Below are 21,277 nucleotides of genomic sequence, written 5' to 3' on the forward strand. Positions count from 1 at the left end.
GTGCTTTCCCCTATCTTTCCTTTCTCCTCAGTCTTTTTTGACCAATCCGGTATGACCTTTTTTCTTTTAGAGACATATTGGACCAACCAATAAGGGTAAGGCTATATGAACAAAAGTGGGGAAAGAAAAAACAAAAAAACAAGGCTTAACCAAGCCACAATGCTATCATCAGTTGGACATCTTGAGTGATGATAGAGATTGTAAATGATGGATCTTGAAGAGTGAATGTGACAACTTTCACACAAGTTGAGAGAAATCAAAACAACAGGTGACTCAAAGATTTTTCTGGTTTTTGGTGTAGAACACCTGGTCAATGAAGATCCTTGAGAGTGTGGCCGTGCGCCTTATTTTGTATATTTTTGTATATATTACTCTTAGTATTTAGTCCATTTTCTTCCTCTTCGTTAGTTCTTTTGTCCATCTTTTTCTAGAAACTTCTGTCTTCCCTAACCCTTCCCTGTTCAAATGGGGGTGACCTAATTAGAATACAAAGAAGAGGTGGTAGCCTGGGGGCTAAGTGGAGGAGGAGAGGTCACTTTTTGACTGAGACGTCGAAGGGACAGGACGTATTGTGAAGACCTCCAGGTTGTTCTAGCATCAACTGGAGGACAAAGGACGGTAAGCCTAAGCCAACGTTCATGAGAAATCCGAAGTATATTCTGATATAGGAACTTCGAAAAACTTTATTGGGAGGTTGAAGTGAACTCACTCAGCAAAATTAAATCAGAAACAACCAAACACCTTAAGTTGCTGAGAAAAATTTAATAAATAACAAACGTTTTCAGCCAAACCTGTTGGCCATCATCAGGTTAAACATATTCGAATGCAAACACAAAATGGAACAAAAAATTTAAATACAAACAAAATAAAATAACGGATAAATTATACATATATCCGTTATTTTATTTTGTTTGTATTTAAATTTTTTGTTCCATTTTGTGTTTGCATTCGAATATGTTTAACCTGATGATGGCCAACAGGTTTGGCTGAAAACGTTTGTTATTTATTAAATTTTTCTCAGCAACTTAAGGTGTTTGGTTGTTTCTGATTTATTGGGAGGATTGGAGAGACGTCCAAAATCAACAACACTGAAAATTATCAATCTAGTATTCGCAACCATCACCCCAAGATCGTCGACACTTTGGGTACCCATTCTTTTCTATCATACTTCCAACTATCCTATTGTCTATCTTTTCTTCCCTATCTTTTTTAGTCATATAAGTAGTTTTAAGTAATTAGTCTTAGTCCTTATATTTTGTAACGCGCTGAATATTCTTTTGTCGCGAGGTCGCATAACGATCCTATCCGAGCATCTGCCGGAATTATATGTGGAAAGGATTATTATTGTAAAAACGAGGAGTGTCAGAAGTGTAAAGGAATCCTGCAAAGTAAATAAACACGGGTGACGAGAACATAATTTTGTGTTATATTCCATTGTGAATCACTCACCACGTGCATATCCTACAAGAGCAAGGAATCATTCTTTTGGCAAAAAATGGATCTTTTGGTAAAAATGAGCAAACAAGGAGTGACTCTTTGTGGAAAAATCTATTCTTCTTTTAAGACATTAATAGATACTTGCAAAAAAACTTTGTTCTTGAGACATGGACTTTTATCCATTTGATCCATCCAGTCCCTTGATTGCCCATTCTGATTTTGATTCCTTATCTACACTTTCTGATTTCTCTCTGTTTCCATATAGAAATCGAGACTAATTCAGGCCACAGAAGAGTTTGATCATCAGTGTTTAATATGACACTGAATTGCTATCCCAACTGGAGATGCTTGATCTTAAGACTTACATTTTTATTTCAATTCATGTTAAAATGTAAACATTAACTGACAATATTTTATATCCCTTATTTTTTTTAAATAATTTTTTTCCTATTCAAAAACATTTTTAAGCAGATTTTAGTGAGGGTCTTGGACCCTGTCCAGAGCCTGATATATTTTTCTCTCATTACTTTAAAAAATTAATCTTGGTCATCTGCTTTTGCAAAAAAAGTGTACAGTAGAGCATTGATTATCCGACTTAATTGGGGACTAGGGTTGGTCGGATAACTGAAAAGTCGGATAACCAAAAAGTATGAAAAAATACATTATTAGTATAGTGTATTAGGCCTGGTTTAATTACTAGCCTCCCTTTCATGGTTGAGCCAGTGCTGCCAGCTAAAACATGCAAAAATTTAACAAAAATAATATTAAAGTAGCCAAGACATAACCAAATATTGTAGCGCCACATCACTAGCGGGCATTTGAATTTGCCGACTAGAATGCGGTCAGTTAACCGATAAGTCGGTTAATCGGGGGTCAGATAATCGATGCTCTACTGTATTTTTGAAAATGTTCACAAGTGTGCACAAGCATTAGCATAGCCAGGGTTTTGTTATGGGGGGCCTAGTAGAGGCTGTAATTTTCTGGGGAGGGGCACCAGGTTAACTGGGGGGCCATGCCCACCCATGCCCCTTCCTGGCTACGCCCATGGGCACAAGGTCCCATAAACAATTTTTGCTTATTTGGATTGTGTATCCTCCTGTAGACATCAAGCACCAGCAATATAGATGCCCATGAAGATGAAACACTATAAAACAACTTTCAAAATATTTATTAATGTTATTTATTATTAACATTTTTTAATATTTTAATGAAATTATAATGAATTCTGATCTTTATTTTAAATTTATTTTAGTTTCGAGGAACTATGGATGATATTTTACGACCCCATCATGATGATTACTTCCTTTCTCGTTGGCTTCGTGGTCAGTAATTTAGTTATTAAGTATTATTATTAGATTAAAAACAGTTATTACTAATAAAATTGCCTGTAATATTCAAATTAATGATTAAAATTAATACCCACAATATTTGAGAATGAAATACATAAATTCATTTTTATGTGTAATTTTTAATTATTTTAAAATAACAATACAGAAAACTTTTATCATCTTTAATTAATAATAAATATAAATTTTAGCAAAAAATTATAATCTGACTGAAGCAGTGAATATGCTAAGAACTGTAAGTATGTTTCTTAAATATAATGGATAAACGGTACAGTTATTGGCCGTGGCCACTTATGAAAATTTTTATTTTAAAAAAGTACAGCATAGCAGATTAAATTAAGAAATACATTGTTATAGTTACTTATGAATTTGTTCATTATTTTAAAAAGCCTTTCTACTGCCAACATGTAAAAATTACAAATGCCAGTCATGTAATCCAAAATGTGTTTTGTTTTATGAAAATGCAAAATGATATAGTTATTGGTAGGGTTACCATATGTTTGTATTTAGTACGAACAGCCTGTACTTTAAAGGCTCTGTTAGTGTCCTTATTGTACTTAGAAAAATTAAACAAAATGTCTGTACTTTTTAACTGTTGTAATAGTTAAATCATAACCACCTAGATTTAAATCTGACAAAAAGAGCTAAGTTTCTGATATTAATTATTGTATTTATTGGCTAGGTGGTAACCTTGTATAAGCAAATGTAACAGCTGTTGCTTAGGGGCTGTCCATAAGTGATGTCCATACTGAAAGGGGGAGGGGAGAGGTTGAGCTTTGGTGGACATCCCTTTATTTTATTAAATTTTAAATAGTTTATGCATTTTATTATATTTATTTCAAAATTTCTTGTATGTTTTGTTTCTACTTATGGTATCTATCATTCATAAAGTGATAAAGGTTTTAAGGAGGGGTTGAGTTTTGTGGAATGTAGAAGAGGGAGGGGTTACAGAAACTTGGACAACTGGGACAAGAGGGGGAGGGGGAGTGAAAATTTCAAGAAAAATGCAGATGTAATTTATGGATAACCCTTAGAGAACATGTACACATTCATTATAATGGTTTTTTAATTTAGTAGTATTTGTCTAATGAGTAAATAAGTGGTAAAATAGTTTTCTTATATTTAAAATTGTATTCTATGTCTCAAAGGAAAGTGTAAATTGAAACTTTATATTATATGCCTACATTCACTAGATTGAAAAATATGAATAAATTCCCTTTATTTTGCATTGCTGTCTGAGTACTTTTAATGCTAATCTGTTCATATTTTGCTTTCAACTATTTATGGTAACCCTATTATAGGCCACATGCAATGACAGAAAACCTTGCAGGAGTTTTGCTTTCTATTAACAACATAAACTTTTATTAATACTGACATGAAATATTTTCAGAATAGCTTTTATAGAACTCTTATTAAAGTGGTTTAAATTTAAAATGACTAATTACTGTCTAGTGGCCAGTAACTGTACTGTTTACACTATTAGAAATATTTAATTTTTAATTTTAAATATAATGTCTAGAGTCTACAATGGAGAAATCAAATGAAAGCTGACACATTAATAGATGAATATGATCCACCAGAGGTAAATTTTATAAGTGTTAAAGTAAATATAATTAATAATGATGATGATATATTAAAATTTCTTTAAAAATATAGGTTCTTTTAAAATATTTTCCTGGTGGATTAATTGGTCATGACAAAGAAGGTTGTCCTCTTTGGATAATCCCATTTGGAAACATGGATATTAAAGGTAAAAATTATTTTGTAAATTTTGTTAGAATATGTTTTTTAACTGTTGTATAAATATTTGTATTTGTAACATTGAAAACATAAAGCTTCATACATAAAACACTTATCAACTTTTTAATGTTATTATTTATTAGCATTATTGATTATCATTTTTAGAATTATCTAGATCACTACTGTCATTCCAATCTATTCATAGAATATATCAGTGGCATACCATGACATTTGATGATAAGGAAGCTATGTTTCCATAAAAATTTTAAACAAATACTGGAAATGACAAAAATAAACAGTTTATTTTAATTCTAAAATAGATAATTGACACAAAACAAAGATATAAGAACTTGTTTTTTATTAGTTTTTTTTATAAACTAACTATTTGGCAATTTTTTTCCAATGTATCTCCAATGTATAAATTCGCTTCATAGTGAAAAACTGCACTCAACAGATGCACTCATAGATAGTACAATAAAAATTAATGATATTAAATCATATTATTCTTTTAGTACATCTTTGTGCAGATTGTCAGTAATTATAATATTTTTTTATGTCTAAGAGTGACTTGCCAATATAGTCTGGACATGAATATAAATATTGCAATTAACTATGTAATTTAGATAAATCAAAAAATTCTCCATAAAATTTGCATAAAGAATTAAAACTTGCCTCAGAAAGTTGTTTTTCATAATATTTAAAATTCTTAACATCTAAAAGTGATAACAATTCTAAAGATCTTATGTCTGAAAAATCTGTTAATATAATTAATTATAAGTAAATATAGCAATCCACTTAATCAGATTGCTCCTTACAAGTGGCTAATGGATAGAATCGTTGGAAGTGTTATATGATATTTTGGTGTGTAGCATCCACCAGTTAAACTGCCAGAGGTTGGTGCTCTGAAAAGTACATGTGCCAACACCTGTAATCTGGCTGCTTTACATGATTCAGATATTTTCGCCATGGAAGCTGTCCTGTATTTGATAGTACAGCACTTCCATTGGGAATATGCATATACGAATTTATATTTGAATATACAATAGCAATCTTAGCATTGATTTTCACATGTATAAAAATTTGTAGTAAAGTACATAATGTGGTTATAATAAAATATTAATTGTAAGTAATTCAAAGTACATTAAAATATGAAAATAATCGCACTATATGTATTTATATTTTAGAAAATACAAAGGAAGTGGTGCTACCACAACTTCCTTGGACAACACACCACTGGAATATATCATTTCTTTTGAAAATTTTAATTTTTTTTTTGTTGTTGAAATAATCTTTTATGTATTAGCCAAATTTTTTTTTTTAAATTTTTGAAATTTGCATATATATTTTTTTTTATCTGTAAGAAGAATCATTGTATGGAAAGCAATAAAATAAAACTTGAACTAGTGTAATTCATTTTTGAGTGTAAATTATGAAAGCTCAAGTGATGAATATTGTGGAAAACCTAATATCCCTTGAGACACCCTATGTAGGTTATTAGGTGAGCAGTTACCATGTGAAGAGAGAATGTAGAACAACACTTAAGAACTTACATGTCAACACATATATACAGATATATACATTTATTTACATAAAATCCGGATAGAAACACGTTGCAGGGAGGGGTACACATTTGATACTGTGGCGAAAGCCACTCTTCACATCTTGACCATCGTGAAAAACAAGCAACGAACCCCAGGTGGTATGAGTCATCACTTCCTGGAACAAGTTTGAACTCACCCAGTAAGACCGTTGGCTGTTAGTTGTTCTTTTGTTAGCAGTGTCGTCAAGACATGTACCATATATGCAAAAAGACAATAAACGCAGTTTTGTTACGATCTTGTCTCTTTCGTTTTTATCACGCGGAGTGACCAAAAGTAAAGCAATAGTAGTAAAAACACTACATTGGTGAGCTGGACTAAGAACTACGAAATCCACCATTGGAACCTTCATTAGGTATGTCGTTCCTCTTTCCTCAAGACCTCAGTCGTTGGATCATGGCCGAGATTGGAGCGGTAAAAATCCCTCCATATAACTTTTTTGACCCAGCCATGGTTCCACATGTATGAAAGCACATTTGTGCTAAGATCTCCAAAGCTGATCACGGAAAGTGCCACAAAGTTCAACTACGTAGTGGCCCATTTACCACAGGAAGTCGCATAAATGGTTAGAGACATTATTATTTCTCTGGACCATACAGACCCGTATGGTCACATAAAGGTGGAACTTATTAAACGACCTGGTGAATCATCTCAACAGGAGTTACGAAAACTATTGGCTGGAGAATAGCTAGGAGATCGCAAACCCTCCAAACTACTACATGATCTAAAGCGTTGAGCGGAAAATTTTCAAATTTCAGATGCAGTTATTGCTAGAATTATTCATACAACACCTTCTAACTTCCATTTAATGTATCCTAGCCACTATTACTCTACTCGATGTAGACAAAGCAGCAGAGGTAGCAGACCGTGTGGTGGAAGTAACCTCAGCAATGATTTATCTTCAGTGTTGCAATCTGAGAAACCCAAAACTGTAACCAAAAAAATACTAGATAAAACAGATAGTTTATCAATTCGCTTATTAAGTTTAATGCAGGCACATCAGGATCACAGTGACCATTTTTCTAGACACTCCCGCAGCAGTTCAAGATATTGCAACAATTCAACCTATTGCAGTATCAACTACTGCTGGTACCACAACCGTTTTGGCACAAAGGCACAAAAATGTACTCCGCCGGGTAGTTTTCCAACAAACGAGAGTGGTGAAGCATAGAGGCAACATGCACTTTGCCAGAACAATTTCGTCACCTGTTCATTCTAGACAAGAGAACAAACACAAACTTTCTCGTCGACACAGGTTTTGATGTATCAGTCTTTCCAGCCTCCTCATCACAAAAGAAGCACACATCTCAAATGACCTTGATGGCAGCAAACACAACTGCAATTCATGCCTACAACCAGTGAACACTCGCCCTTTATTTAGGGTTAAAGAAAATTTTTTGCTGGAAATTCCTTGTTGGCAACGTGTCAACGGCTATAATAGGTACAGATTTTTTGTATCATTTCTATTTGGTACCAAATCTTAGACGCAAGTGTCTCACAGACATTCAGACAAAGGTGAACTCTCCAGGCAAATTATTAGAAACCTTCATCCACTCCATTAAGATAATGACCAGCAACTCCATATTTCATAAGACATTGGACGAATTTCCTGAGATCACCAGACCTCCACGTCCTAATCAACCCATAAAACACAATGTTGTACATCATATAGAAACCATTGGTCCACCCATAACTGCAAAACCATGTCGCCTAGCACCCAATAGACTTAAAATTGCTAAGGCCGAATTTGATAAGATGATAGCTCTTGGCCATATACGAACATCAAAAAGTAATTACGCATCACCACTCCACATGGTTACCAAGAAAAACAGTTTGGATTGGCAATCCGTGGGAGATTATCATGCCCTAAATGCAAAACCATAAAGGACAGATACAGTGTTTCAAACATCACAGATTTCACATCGGAACTGTGCTGAACACAAATCTTCTTGCACGTAGACTTAATCAAGGTCTATCATCAAATACCCATCTACCCACCGCATGTACTGTACACAAAACAGCTATAACGACACCATTTGGTCTTTTGAGAGTACTAGGTTGCAATTCGGATTGAGCAACACATCTGCAACCTTTCAATGGTTCATCAATGAAGCAACCAGAAGACTCTCCTTTGCATATGTTTTTATCGATGACATACTAATAGCATCATGCTCCCAAGAAGAACACATCTTGCATCTTCGCACCTTATTCTAATGTCTCCGAGAATATGGGTTAACCATAAATCCGTCGAAATGCACCTTTGGCATATCATTAATCAAATTTCTCGGATTCAAGGTCTCTGGAAAGGATCTGGAACCATTCCCTGATAGAGTTAGAGCCATCCGAGAATTTCCCAAACCCTCGTCTCTCACTCAAATTAGACTGCTTTTAGGCATAATGAATTTCTACAGGAGATGCATCCCTCGAGCGGCACACATCCTCACTCCACTAGTGCAGCTACTAGAAGGAAAAGAAAACGGGAAACATACATCATTCACTCGGAAAGTAGAATCACGATCTCTGCAATGGTTGAAAGTGGCAGAACAATCCTTCATATCAGCTAAGGAAGCACTGGCCAAAACCACACTTCTCCACCATCCAATACTCGGAGCTAAACTATGCATATGGGTAGATGCGTCAGACAGCGATTGGCGGAGCACTGATGCAACACAACAGGAAATGGGAACTTGTCACCTTTATCTCAGCGAAACTGGCATCAAATCAACGCAATTGGTCAGCTTATGACAGAGAACTATTGGCAATATACACACCAATAAAATGATTTTGCCACATGTTTGAAGGCCGTGAATTCACGATCTACACAGATCAAAAACCGCTTATATACACCTTCAAACTAAAACCAGATAAATGTTCACCATGACAAATGTGGCAAAATTCTCGATTTTATATCCCAATTCTCTATGGACATAAGTCATATTCTGGGCACAGCCAACACTATAGCAGATGCTCTCTTTCGCATCGAGATAGATTCAGGAAGTCTAGAGGATAGCTTCTCCGCTTCTCCTCTAGACTTTCGAGAACTAGCCACAATGCAAACTACAGATTTGGAACTTCATCAATTGTTAAAGGATCCTATGTCACTCAAACTAGAGCTGAAATCCTTTCCACCTAATGAAATCGAACTATATTGTGACACATCATCTGGAATACCTCGCCCCCTCATGCCGCATGATCTCCAACAAACCATACTCGATTACCTACATGGACTTTCTCATCCAGGAGTGACAGCAACCACTAAGTTAATTTCAAGCCATTATGTTTGGCTGGGCATGAGGAAGGACATCTGTCAGTGGACATTATATCCCCTGCCAGAAATCGAAAATTCACCGCCACGCCTGGACACCAATAGGAAAGTTTACACTTCTGGAAGCAAGATTTTTCCATTTTCACATGAATCTGATAGGAATCACTACTGCCTTACCGTGATCGACCATTGCCTCTCACTTTACTTTCCTTTACCGTATATCCACTCCTCCACTTGTACAAGTGCTGCCAATCCTTGTACAACTAAGAAAAAACAATGAATGAAATACAACAAATTAATGAAGAGGTGAAAACAAATACATATAAAAAAAATATATACAAAAAAAGAATATTTGCAGAAGGTCAGGGAGGACACAAGATGAATAGTTTGGTAACAATGTAAATTCATTTTTTGAATTATTTTTAACAAATAAAAAGCATACCATGTAAAAAATTGGATACATTGTAATGTAAAAGATTTTTAAAAATTTAGTTGCATATGAAACTATCATATTGATTGTCAGTTGTTACTACTGAATTAATAATGAGTGACTTATGAGATGAGCATCCTCATATTTGCACCAATATGCACCCTTTTAAAATTTACTGCACTGTTTTGTCTTTTCTCCCCCCAAATGCCTAACACTAAAAATGATTATAAAATTTTATAGTTTCTTAAAATTTGTTCATGATGATAAATTATATTTATATTAAAATTTTCAGGATTATTTTATTCTGTGAAGAAATCAGAGTTTATTAAATATATTGTCAAACTGATGGAAGTTAGTGAACAGGAAATGAGAGATCAGAGTGAAAGAGTATGAAAATATTTTTTGATTAAATTTTAATTTAATATTTTATTACTAATTAATTTTAATTATACTGGTAATTAAATTTTATATGTAAACAATTTTTTTCTAACATTTACAAATGACTTAATTAATTTATGAAATGTGGGCAAAAAGTTCACAGAAAACTCACTATATCAGATTTATATTTTTCAGTTTTTCTGGTACATCTACATGATTCCTTTCAAAATACTTCCCTTCCATACTTAAACACTTAGTCCATTGCCATTCCAATACTGGAAGCAGTATCAGCACTCAGCAATAGTCATGTTTTTCAGCACTTACACTGATTCTCTTTTAATCATCATTACATTTTGGTAACAGTTCACTAGATCAGTGTTCTTCAATTTTGGGTCTGTGGACTGGCACTAGTCCACAGAAATTTCCTTCTGGTCCATGAGAAATTTCATAGACTGGCAGGAAATTTTGTAATGACAAAATAATAAGATTTTAAACTTGTAATTAATATAAACAGTTCTTATTTATTTTTTACTATTGCAATTGTTTAAATAAAATTTATTATAAATCAAAATTTTATTAAAATTATTAGATACTACCATAATTACTATATAATAATAATAATAATAATAATAATAACTCTCTTGTGGTCACCACCTGGTTGTGGTGGGAGAGCCCAGTAATTTTACTGATCCATAGGGCAATGCAGGCTGGAGCACAAGCTCCTGGTAGGGACACCCATGCCAGTAAGGTCTATGGGGAGAAATGAAGCTAAGAGTGACCATACCCACATTCTATGGAGATATTTATTATTGTAATAACCAGATCAAAGTGTGATACCGGCTCGGACGTCGCCCGGGTTAACAAGGTCCGCGTTCGTGGGTTAGGCAGAGGCTCACGTTCGAAAAATAGGCCACAGTCTCCCTTGGTTACCGGTGGCGAAAGCAGCACCGGCCCAAGCATGGCTACTGCAATGCCCTCAACAGATGTGAGGAACCAACCCAGCCTTGGTGTTTCTGTGGCAATGCAACCACAGACCACAAAGGCTGTAAAACCACGCTAACGGATGAAATGGACAGTAGAAATGAACGAGTTTATCATCCTTACTTACTACACCATCACAAAACTCGAAACAAACATGACAGCATACAGACAACAACTACACCATAGATTCACACAACAGTATCCTCATCTCACTGTCACCGAACAAAGGGTTGTTGATCAAAAAAGAACAATTATACACAACAACCTTATTCCACAAACAACACTTGAACTTATCAAACAACAGGTTGCTGATCAAATACATCAACAGACAGAAACATTAACATTAATGAAGATCATGTAACCTGTCAGGATAATCCAGCAACAAGCATTGATAATAACATACATACAACAATTACCACTAATGATACTACAGACACTTCCTCATCCATCACTGATAACATAGACATGGATTTAGTTAATACACTCTCACTTATATTTCAGGAAACACTCACTAAATATACAGGCACAGATCCCACACAAAGACCACGAATACCAAAAATCAACACATCAAAGGAAGTAGGAAAAACACTAAATTATGTAAACACCCACTTACTACCACACTACATTCATTCAATTTCTATACTCGCAGACATTCATACATTAGTTTATGCTGGGGCAGTCACAGTAGTGACACACCATGGACTGAAAGTACAATCACAGACAAATACACAGAAAACACAATACTATCACAAGCCTACCTGGCAAAGAAGAATAGAAACACAAATAAATGACATTAGACAGTGTTATGTATTTGTTATGTATGTAAACCTCCAGAGGATAACCCACACCAAATTGCCCCTTGACCTAGTTAGGCGACCCCGCACCTCTGACCTTTGTCTTTGTCGTGCTTCTTTGTCTTCGGGCAGTCGTGCGTTAGCTGTTGTAACACTTAGACCTGGAGGCACAAACGTTACGTTGTATTACCCGCCGTTACGTTCTATTTTAATAAAGTTGTTTATATACGTTAACAGTAATCGTTTATTTTACGGACACAACAATTGGCGACGAGGATAAAACTGACGACAAGGATAAAATTGGCGAGAAGAATAAAATTGACGACAAGGATAAAATTAGCAACGAAGACAGAAAGGATATAAAAATGAGTGAACTTACGGAATTAATTTCAACTCTAGATGTGTTTATCAAGAAACTACAGAGTCAGTCAGCGGAGACAAAACCAGAACTATCAGTTCAACGAGTTCTCCAAACGCAAGCCTTAACCTTCGAAACTTACGACGAAACGTCCGAGACCTTTGAAAACTATTCCCAACGACTGGATAACTTTCTCAAAATCAAAGGACTAACCGGAACTGACGCCATTACTGAAGAAGCTAAGGTAATGATATTAATCAATTGTCTTGGACCGAAACATTATCAGCTACTGACCAACCTAACGGCACCAGAAATACCCTCTAGGCGAACCTTTGCTGAATTAATGAAGTTACTACAAAATCACCTAACACCCAAACGAAATATCCTAACAGAACAGCATAAATTTTTGTCCAGAGTACAACATAATGGTGAGTCCATTTCAAATTACGTGACTTCTTTAAAACAACTCTCGAAAAGCGCAGATTTCAAGTCTAGTTGTAACAATGCGGACTGTATAAAATCCGTCATAGATTTAATGTTAAGAGTACAATTCATACGTGGTTTACGAGACGCCGACATCCGTGAGAAAATTCTACAACAAACTGATCTAACCTTCGAACAGACGCTAGAAATTGCATTAGCCATAGAAGCTTCCAAAATCGAAAACGACGAAGTATATAAAAGTAACCACCTTGTTCACAAAATTACCAAAAATACTCAAATAAAACGACGCTCACACCCCCAAATACAACCGTCAAATCGGAACAAAAGCAGAATAGAAGGTCGCAGTGGAAACCCACTTATACTCCACGAACTCCATTTAGAAGGACTATGCTTACATTGCGGGAAAAACAACCATAAATCAGTAAATTGTAGAGTCAAAGACCAGTTGAAATGTGAACGATGTCATAAAAAGGGCCACACGGGGAAAGTTTGCATATCATTCTTAAGGAAACAAACGTCAACAATCAACAGGAATCATAACGTCCACAATATTAATCACGAACGTGTAATTGACTTTGATATAAACAGCGTTCTAGATATATTTGTTAATACAACAGGAACCGATGACAGACTCCTCACAGAAATCTACGTTAACGGTAAAAAAGTCCGTTTTGAATGTGACACTGGCAGTCGCGTCACTCTCATCAGTATCGACGAATTCAATCGCTTACAATTGAACGCACCTATAGCAAAAACGGAAGTGACTTTTCGAAGTTACACAGGAGATATTTTCAAACCTCTAGGAGTAGCAAAAGTGAAAACAAAATATGATGATAACTACAGTATAGAGGACTTGTATGTCGTTCCCTTCCAAAAAAATGCAATAGTAGGAAGAGATTGGATTCGGAGCTTAAGGATTGACATCAATGAACTCAGTCACACAACTACAGTCAACAACATTTCGTCAACAGAAGCAGAAACATCCATTTCAAAAATCATAGAACGCTACTCAGATGTATTCACTCCCACAGTTGGCCAAATACCTAATTATATTTGCTCGTTAAAACTGAGAGATGGTGCCAAACCAATGTTCTTAAAACCACGCCCAGTTCCATATGCATTAAAGGAAGAAGTGGATAAGGAACTAGATAAATTAGAAAGTGAGGGTATCATCGAAAAAGTGGATTATTCAGAGTGGGGAACACCCATAGTCGTTATTCCAAAACCCAATGGGACAGTACGAATTTGTGCCGACTATAAGGTCACAGTCAACAAACAGTTGCACGACTCACGCCACCCAATTCCACGCATTGAAGATATTTTCAATAAATTACAGAATGGATCTTATTTTTGCACGTTAGATATCCACAAAGCTTATCTTCATCTATCAGTTGATGATGACAGTGCGAAAATACAAACAATCTCAACACACCGTGGAACCTATCTAGCAAAACGATTATTTTTTGGAATTAAATCTGCACCAAACGAGTTCCACAAGTTTATCGACCAATTCACCCAAAATCTTGAAGGAGTGGTGGCTTATTTTGACGACATCATAATTCAAGGAAAAACTTATAAAGAATGCATGAACCGTTTACTGAATGTCTTAGACAAGTTGAGAGCTAATGACTTACACGTAAACATCAGTAAGTGCAAATTCTTTGAAAGAAAAGTACAATATTTAGGACATATAATTAGTGCAGAAGGACTACAAAAGTCTCCAGACAAAATAAAAGCCATCCAGGATGCACCTCGCCCGAGAAATGTGGAAGAATTACGCCAATTTCTAGGACTTGTTAATTACTATTCCAGATTCATAAAGAATGCATCAGACATTTTATATCCATTGAATCAACGTTTAAAGAAAAACGCTCAATTCCGTTGGACAGCAGAGGAGGAAACAGCTTTCATTCGTGCAAAAGCTGAGATTATCAGTGATAGGGTACTAATTCCATTTAACTCTAAACTACCAATAACATTAGCAACAGATGCCAGCCCATTTGGACTCTCTGGAATATTGTCACACCAGATGCCAAATGGAACAGAACGGCCTATAGCATTTGCTTCCAGATCTCTCACATTTGCCGAACAAAACTATAGCCAACTGGATAAAGAGGCCACTGCTGTGTACTGGGCTTGTAAGAAATTTTTCGATTATATCTATGGAAGGAAATTTACTCTTATAGTCGACAATAAACCCATGATGACGATACTACATCCCGACAAGAAGCTACCTGTTTTGACAGCTACAAGAATGCTACGATACGCGCACTTCCTTTCCAACTTCGATTATACCATCAAACATAGGAAGTCGATTGAACATACAAATGCTGATTACCTGTCACGGAATCCTATACCCATAACAAGAAAAGAAGCCCAGGCAGAAGACCACGATGATACTTATCACGACACCGTTGTTAAACATATCTCAACTGCAACTATCACCGCCAAGGACATTCGAAGAGAATCATCAATTGATAAGGAACTATCACAGATCAAAAATGACATTGTCAATGGCCATATGTACGACCCAGAAATATCCACACACAACGGAATTCTGTTTAGAGGACACCGTGTAATTGTCCCAAGAAGTTTACAGCCAGCAGTCCTGCAAGAGCTACACTCTACACACGTAGGAATCGTTCGAATGAAGGCTCTAGCCCGAAATTACTGTTACTGGCGTAATATTGACTCTGATATCGAGAATATGGTTAAAAGTTGCAAAGAGTGCTGTGACATTAAGAAAAACCCAACAAAGGCCCCAATACACAAATGGGAAACGCCTACAAAAAACTGGCAACGTATACACATCGATTATGCAGGACCATTTATGAATCATTATTTCTTTATTGTTGTTGATGCCAAATCAAAGTGGCCAGAAATATTCTATACAAAGAAAGCACCAGACACATCCATCACAATTCATTTTCTACGTGAAGTCTTTGGTCGATTTGGTCTACCTGAGATTTTAGTAAGTGATAATGCAAGTATTTTTAAGTCACAAGAATTTCAAGAGTTTTGTTCGAGAAACGGAATCCGTCAAAACTTAATTGCACCAGGACACCCAGCCACAAATGGCCAGGCTGAAAGATACTGTCACACCTTAAAAACACACCTCAAATGTATGAAGTATGAAAGTGGTACTCTACATCAGAAGCTCCACGAACTACTATTCCGGTATAGAGCGACTCCCTTATCTAACGGGAAAAGTCCAGCAGAAAACTTGTTAGGACACAAAATAAGAACAAAATTAGATCTGCTCAAACCTCAGGCACAAGCTTCCCAAAGGAACGTAACCGAACAACCGAAATTCTACAAATTTTATCGTGTGGGAAATCGTGTACAATCCCGAAATTACACAACGTCCGGCCCTTGGAAATATGGTATTGTTGTTGAACGACTAGGTCGTGTACATTACTTAATTGAACTCGACGATGGATACGTAATTAAAAGGCATTACGATCAACTACGCCCATGTGAAATCAACAAACAGACAAATCCTATTCAAATAAGATTCGACTTCAACAAAAAGGAAATTGACAAGTGTAACGACATAGCTAACAGTAGAGACTCATCCCCAGCTAGTGCTAGCCCACACCCAAGCACAATTAGCTACGACGAAGGAACTGTAACGACTTTACCCAACAAAAAGGAGACAATGACGAAAACAACTTCCGAACAGCCCCTAGAGAAGGAGGAGGGAGAGTCTAGCCGAACGATGACAAACTCAAATGAATCGGAGCCTCGACGATCAACGCGAATACGAAGGCCAGTACAACGCCTAAATCTGTAAACGAACAAATTTTAAACATTTTATTAAGCGTGGGAGAATTGTTATGTATTTGTTATGTATGTAAACCTCCAGAGGATAACCCACACCGAATTGCCCCTTGACCTAGTTAGGCGACCCCGCACCTCTGACCTTTGTCTTTGTCGTGCTTCTTTGTCTTCGGGCAGTCGTGCGTTAGCTGTTGTAACACTTAGACCTGGAGGCACAAACGTTACGTTGTATTACCCGCCGTTACGTTCTATTTTAATAAAGTTGTTTATATACGTTAACAGTAATCGTTTATTTTACGGACACAACAGACAGCAATTAGGCAGGCTGACAAATACACTAAAAACAACATAACACCCAAATTAAGGAAACAGCTCAAAAACATTTTCAAGAAAATAAAAACACACACAAAACATGAACATCACAACACACGCATTACAGAATGCATTGATACACTAAAACAAAAACGTGTTGCCAAAGCACGTAGACTCAAACGATACAAAACATGTACACTACGAAAACAACAAAATAAATTATTTACAAACAATGAAAAACTCTTTTACAGACAAATTAATAACAATGCAAACACTGATATACAGCACAGTGGCACACCAACAGAAGAAGAACTCGCAACATATTGGTCTTCTCTTTGGTCCAGTGCTGTCACGCACAATGCTGATTCAAGCTGGATCAAGGAGGAGAACAGAAACTTGCACAACATACCAACTATGTCCTGTGCTGAAATAAACATACATGATTTCCAATACACTGTTAACAGAACACACAACTGGAAGACACCTGGTGTAGACAACATTCACAATTTCTGGTACAAAAAGTTTACATCACTGCACCAGGAACTAGCTAAACATCTAACACACATCATCATCAATCCACAAGACATGCCAAATTTTCTTACTCAGGGCATCACCTACATGAAACCTAAAAACAACAATACCACAGACCCCACACAATACAGACCAATTACATGTCTTCCAACACTCTACAAATTATTGACATCCTGTATCGCAAACAAAATATACAAACATGTTGAGGAACACGACATTCTTATGGAAACAACAAAAAGGTTGCCGTAGAAATCACAGGGGATGCAAAGAACAGTTACTCATAGATTCAGTCATTCTACGGCAAGCACAGAAACAACACAGAAACATACACATGGCATATATAGACTACAGAAAAGCATTCGACAGTGTTTCACACAGTTGGCTGCTACATATTCTACACATGTACAAAATACATCCATCACTCATTACATTCTTTCAAAACACTATGCAGCACTGGAGAACAACACTACATCTCAGGGTTAGTAACACTTCCATACAAACAAACCAAATTTTTATTAGGCGAGGAATTTTTCAAGGAGATTCCTTGAGTCCTCTCTGGTTCTGCTTAGCCCTGAACCCATTATCCAACATGTTAAACAACACACAATATGGTTACAATATCAGACATGAAAAAACAACACAGTATACACAGTCACATCTCACGTACATGGATGACATAAAACGTTATGCATCCACACAAAAACAACTTCATCAACTCCTACAAATCACACATTCATACACCCAGGACATACAAATGGAATTTGGCCTAGATAAATGCAAAACACTTCACATAGAAAAAGGAATCTTGAAGAAAGAAGATTTTGCACTTGGAAATGGAGACATTATTGAATCCATGGAAGAGAGCAAGTTCTACAAGTATTTAGGATTCCAACAGGCCAAACTAACAGAACATGCACAAATAAAGCAAAGATTAATTAAAGAATACCAAAGTAGGTTAAATGTTATTCTCAGAACACAGTTAAATGCAAAACACACAGTTAAAGCAATAAACACATACGTCATCCCAGTACTCACATATTCTTTTGGAGTTATACATTGGACTCACACAGATCTTGAGCAACTCCAAAGGAAAACAAGAACAACACTTACTAAGCACAAACATCATCATCCTAAATCTGCCACAGAAAGATTAACCCTTCCACGTAAAGATGGCGGACGTGGCCTGATTGACATAGTTAACCTTCACTACAAACAAATACAGTCACTGCGAGAGTTTTTCTATAAAAAAACAAGAAACATCACAATTACATAAAGCAGTAACTCTAGCAGACTCAAATAACACACCATTAAACTTACACTCACATCATATGGACACAACACAACATATAAAAAGCATAGACACCATTAAGCAATCGTGGGCTCGAAAGGCACTCCATGGCAGGCATCCTTATGATCTGGCCCACGATTTTGTTGACAAAACTGCGTCAAACAGCTGGTTAGCTCGGGGATGCCTCTTTGGGGAGACGGAAGGATTCATGATTGCCATACAGGATCAGGTCATAAATACTAAAAACTACAGAAAACACATACTCAAAGATGCAACACTCACAAATGACACATGCAGAAAATGTCACATCATGCCAGAAACTATACAACACATCACCTCTGGTTGCAAGCTCTTGGCACAGACAGATTATTTACACAGACATAATCAAGTAGCAAATATAATACACCAAGAGCTTGCAAAGAAACACAAATTAGTAGACATCCACAAACCATACTACAAATACATTCCACAGACAGTATTGGAAAACAACACGCACAAAATGTACTACGACAGAGCCATAATCACAGATAAAACAATATACCACAACAGACCAGACATCACACTCATTGACAAACACAATAAAATCACATACATTATAGACATATCCATTCCAAACACTCACAATATACAAAACGCATGCAATGAAAAAATTAGCAAGTACACAGAACTCGCCCAGGAAATAAGGCATTTGTGGAGGATGGATAGGGTGCTTATTGTACCTGTTGTTCTCTCCTCTACAGGTGTGATACCACACACACTACACAAAAGCCTGGGCACATTACAATTGAATAGAAACACATACATCACACTACAGAAGGCCACTATATTGAATACATGTCATATTGTGAGAAAGTTCCTGAATACAGACACACACACTGATACACTTCTTTAATTTCTGTTTTGGTTACTATGCCTTGACTTTGGTCCGGCATAGTACACAGCCACCGGTGTTAAACCGAGTATATCTCACTTAACCCGACATAATAATAAACTGAGAGAAGGATGTTTTGTACCTATTGGTTACTTCAGCAAAAAGTTCCAAGATGCAAAGTTGATATATTTGACCATTGAGAAGTGCTAAGCCATAATACTGCCAGTGAAGTATTTTAAATTCATAATCTCAGGGCAGAAAATTGTTATGTTTTCTGATCGCAAGTCTATCATTCTTGAGTACTTTTCAAAACAGTAATAAATATTTAATGAGGTAGATGATAGAAATGAATGACTTTGACATTGAAATAAAACTGGTAAGAGGAGTTAAGAATAAAGTTTCACATTTTTTGATAAATAATTTGTAAGAGCAAGAAACTAATACTGTAAATCAGTGGCATGCGGTAACATTTGATGATAGGGAAGCTGTGCCGGCCCTTGATAGAACCATTGGAAGTGTTATATGATATTTTGGTGTGTAGCATCCATGAGCTAAACAACGTGAGGTTAGTGCTCTGTAAAGCACATGCACAAATGTGTATAATCTGGCTGCTTTACACCATTCAAGTATTTTGCCATGGAAGCTATCCAATATTCAACAATACAGTGCTTCCATTGGGAATATGCATACAAGAATTTATATTCAAATATACAATAGCAATCTTATCATTGTTTTTCACATGTATAAAAAATTTGTAATAAAATACATAATGTGGTTATAATAAAATATTAATTTTAAGTAATTCAAAGTACATTAATATATGAAAATAATCGCACAATATGTATTTATATTTTAGAAAATACTGGTATACCTTGGGTTACATCGTTTTGAGTCAAGTCATTCTTGATTATACATTTTGTCAAAAAAATATATGAAAAAATAAAAATCAAGTTTGAGTCATTTTATTTGACTTTGTCTGTCTGCCACAAATATTGAAGTCATAATATCATTAGAAAAGTGTTAGAAGCACATAAAATCATGTTACTATACAATAAATAAGAATAAAAGTATATAAAATCATATTAAAATACGTACATGTACAGTATTAACATTTAGTGTAAATCATAAATCCTAGAGAACGAAATATGAAAACATCTGTGACTCTGTGTTGTTGTGTTATTTAGCGGTCTTTGTTGGTAAATTTAATGTAAATTAATTTATTTTCTGCTGTTGCAAAATAATTTTAAAAACTGTATTTGTTATTTAACCTCACAAAATCATTTTATTTTATAATGTCTTAGAGCAAACCACATTAACAAATAGTCCGCAATGTACTGTAAACATCGCCAAATTGTAAACATGTACATTTACAAGTATGTATGTACTAGATAAATTTTTAGTTTTTAATATAGTACAGAAAAAAAGTAATTTGTAAGCTTAAAATAGATTCTTATTAACCATATATTATTAAAAATGCATTTATAAATAAATTACAGAACTGGGAATGGTTATTTGTGGTTTAGCCTAGTGACAAGTAAATTTGAGTTAAGTAGCCTCTCCTGGAACCAATTACCTACATAAGGTGAAGTATACTTGTACAAGGGAAGTGGTGCTTCCACAGTTCATGGATGGCATGCCACTACTGTATATTTTGTAAACTGGGAACAGTCTATCATACAGAAAATAAAACAATTTCATGATAAGGATGAATATTTTGCTGAGAC

General features: G+C 35.6%; 1 protein-coding gene across 1 annotated transcript in view; it reads left to right on the top strand.

Moving 5' to 3' along the window:
- The window catches only part of LOC136986726 (SEC14-like protein 2), a 51,322-nt gene that overhangs the window by 15,744 nt on the left and 14,301 nt on the right, over window positions 1-21,277 (top strand). The window contains exons 2-6 of the mRNA XM_067284315.1: window positions 2,690-2,759; window positions 2,975-3,018; window positions 4,303-4,365; window positions 4,440-4,533; window positions 10,109-10,203. Of these exons, the coding sequence (XP_067140416.1) occupies window positions 2,690-2,759; window positions 2,975-3,018; window positions 4,303-4,365; window positions 4,440-4,533; window positions 10,109-10,203 (366 nt within the window). The remainder of the gene's footprint in view (window positions 1-2,689; window positions 2,760-2,974; window positions 3,019-4,302; window positions 4,366-4,439; window positions 4,534-10,108; window positions 10,204-21,277) is intronic.

This window comes from Centruroides vittatus, unplaced genomic scaffold (assembly GCF_030686945.1).
Source record: "Centruroides vittatus isolate TY-2023 unplaced genomic scaffold, ASM3068694v2 scaffold_1167, whole genome shotgun sequence".
Lineage (NCBI taxonomy): Eukaryota > Metazoa > Arthropoda > Arachnida > Scorpiones > Buthidae > Centruroides > Centruroides vittatus.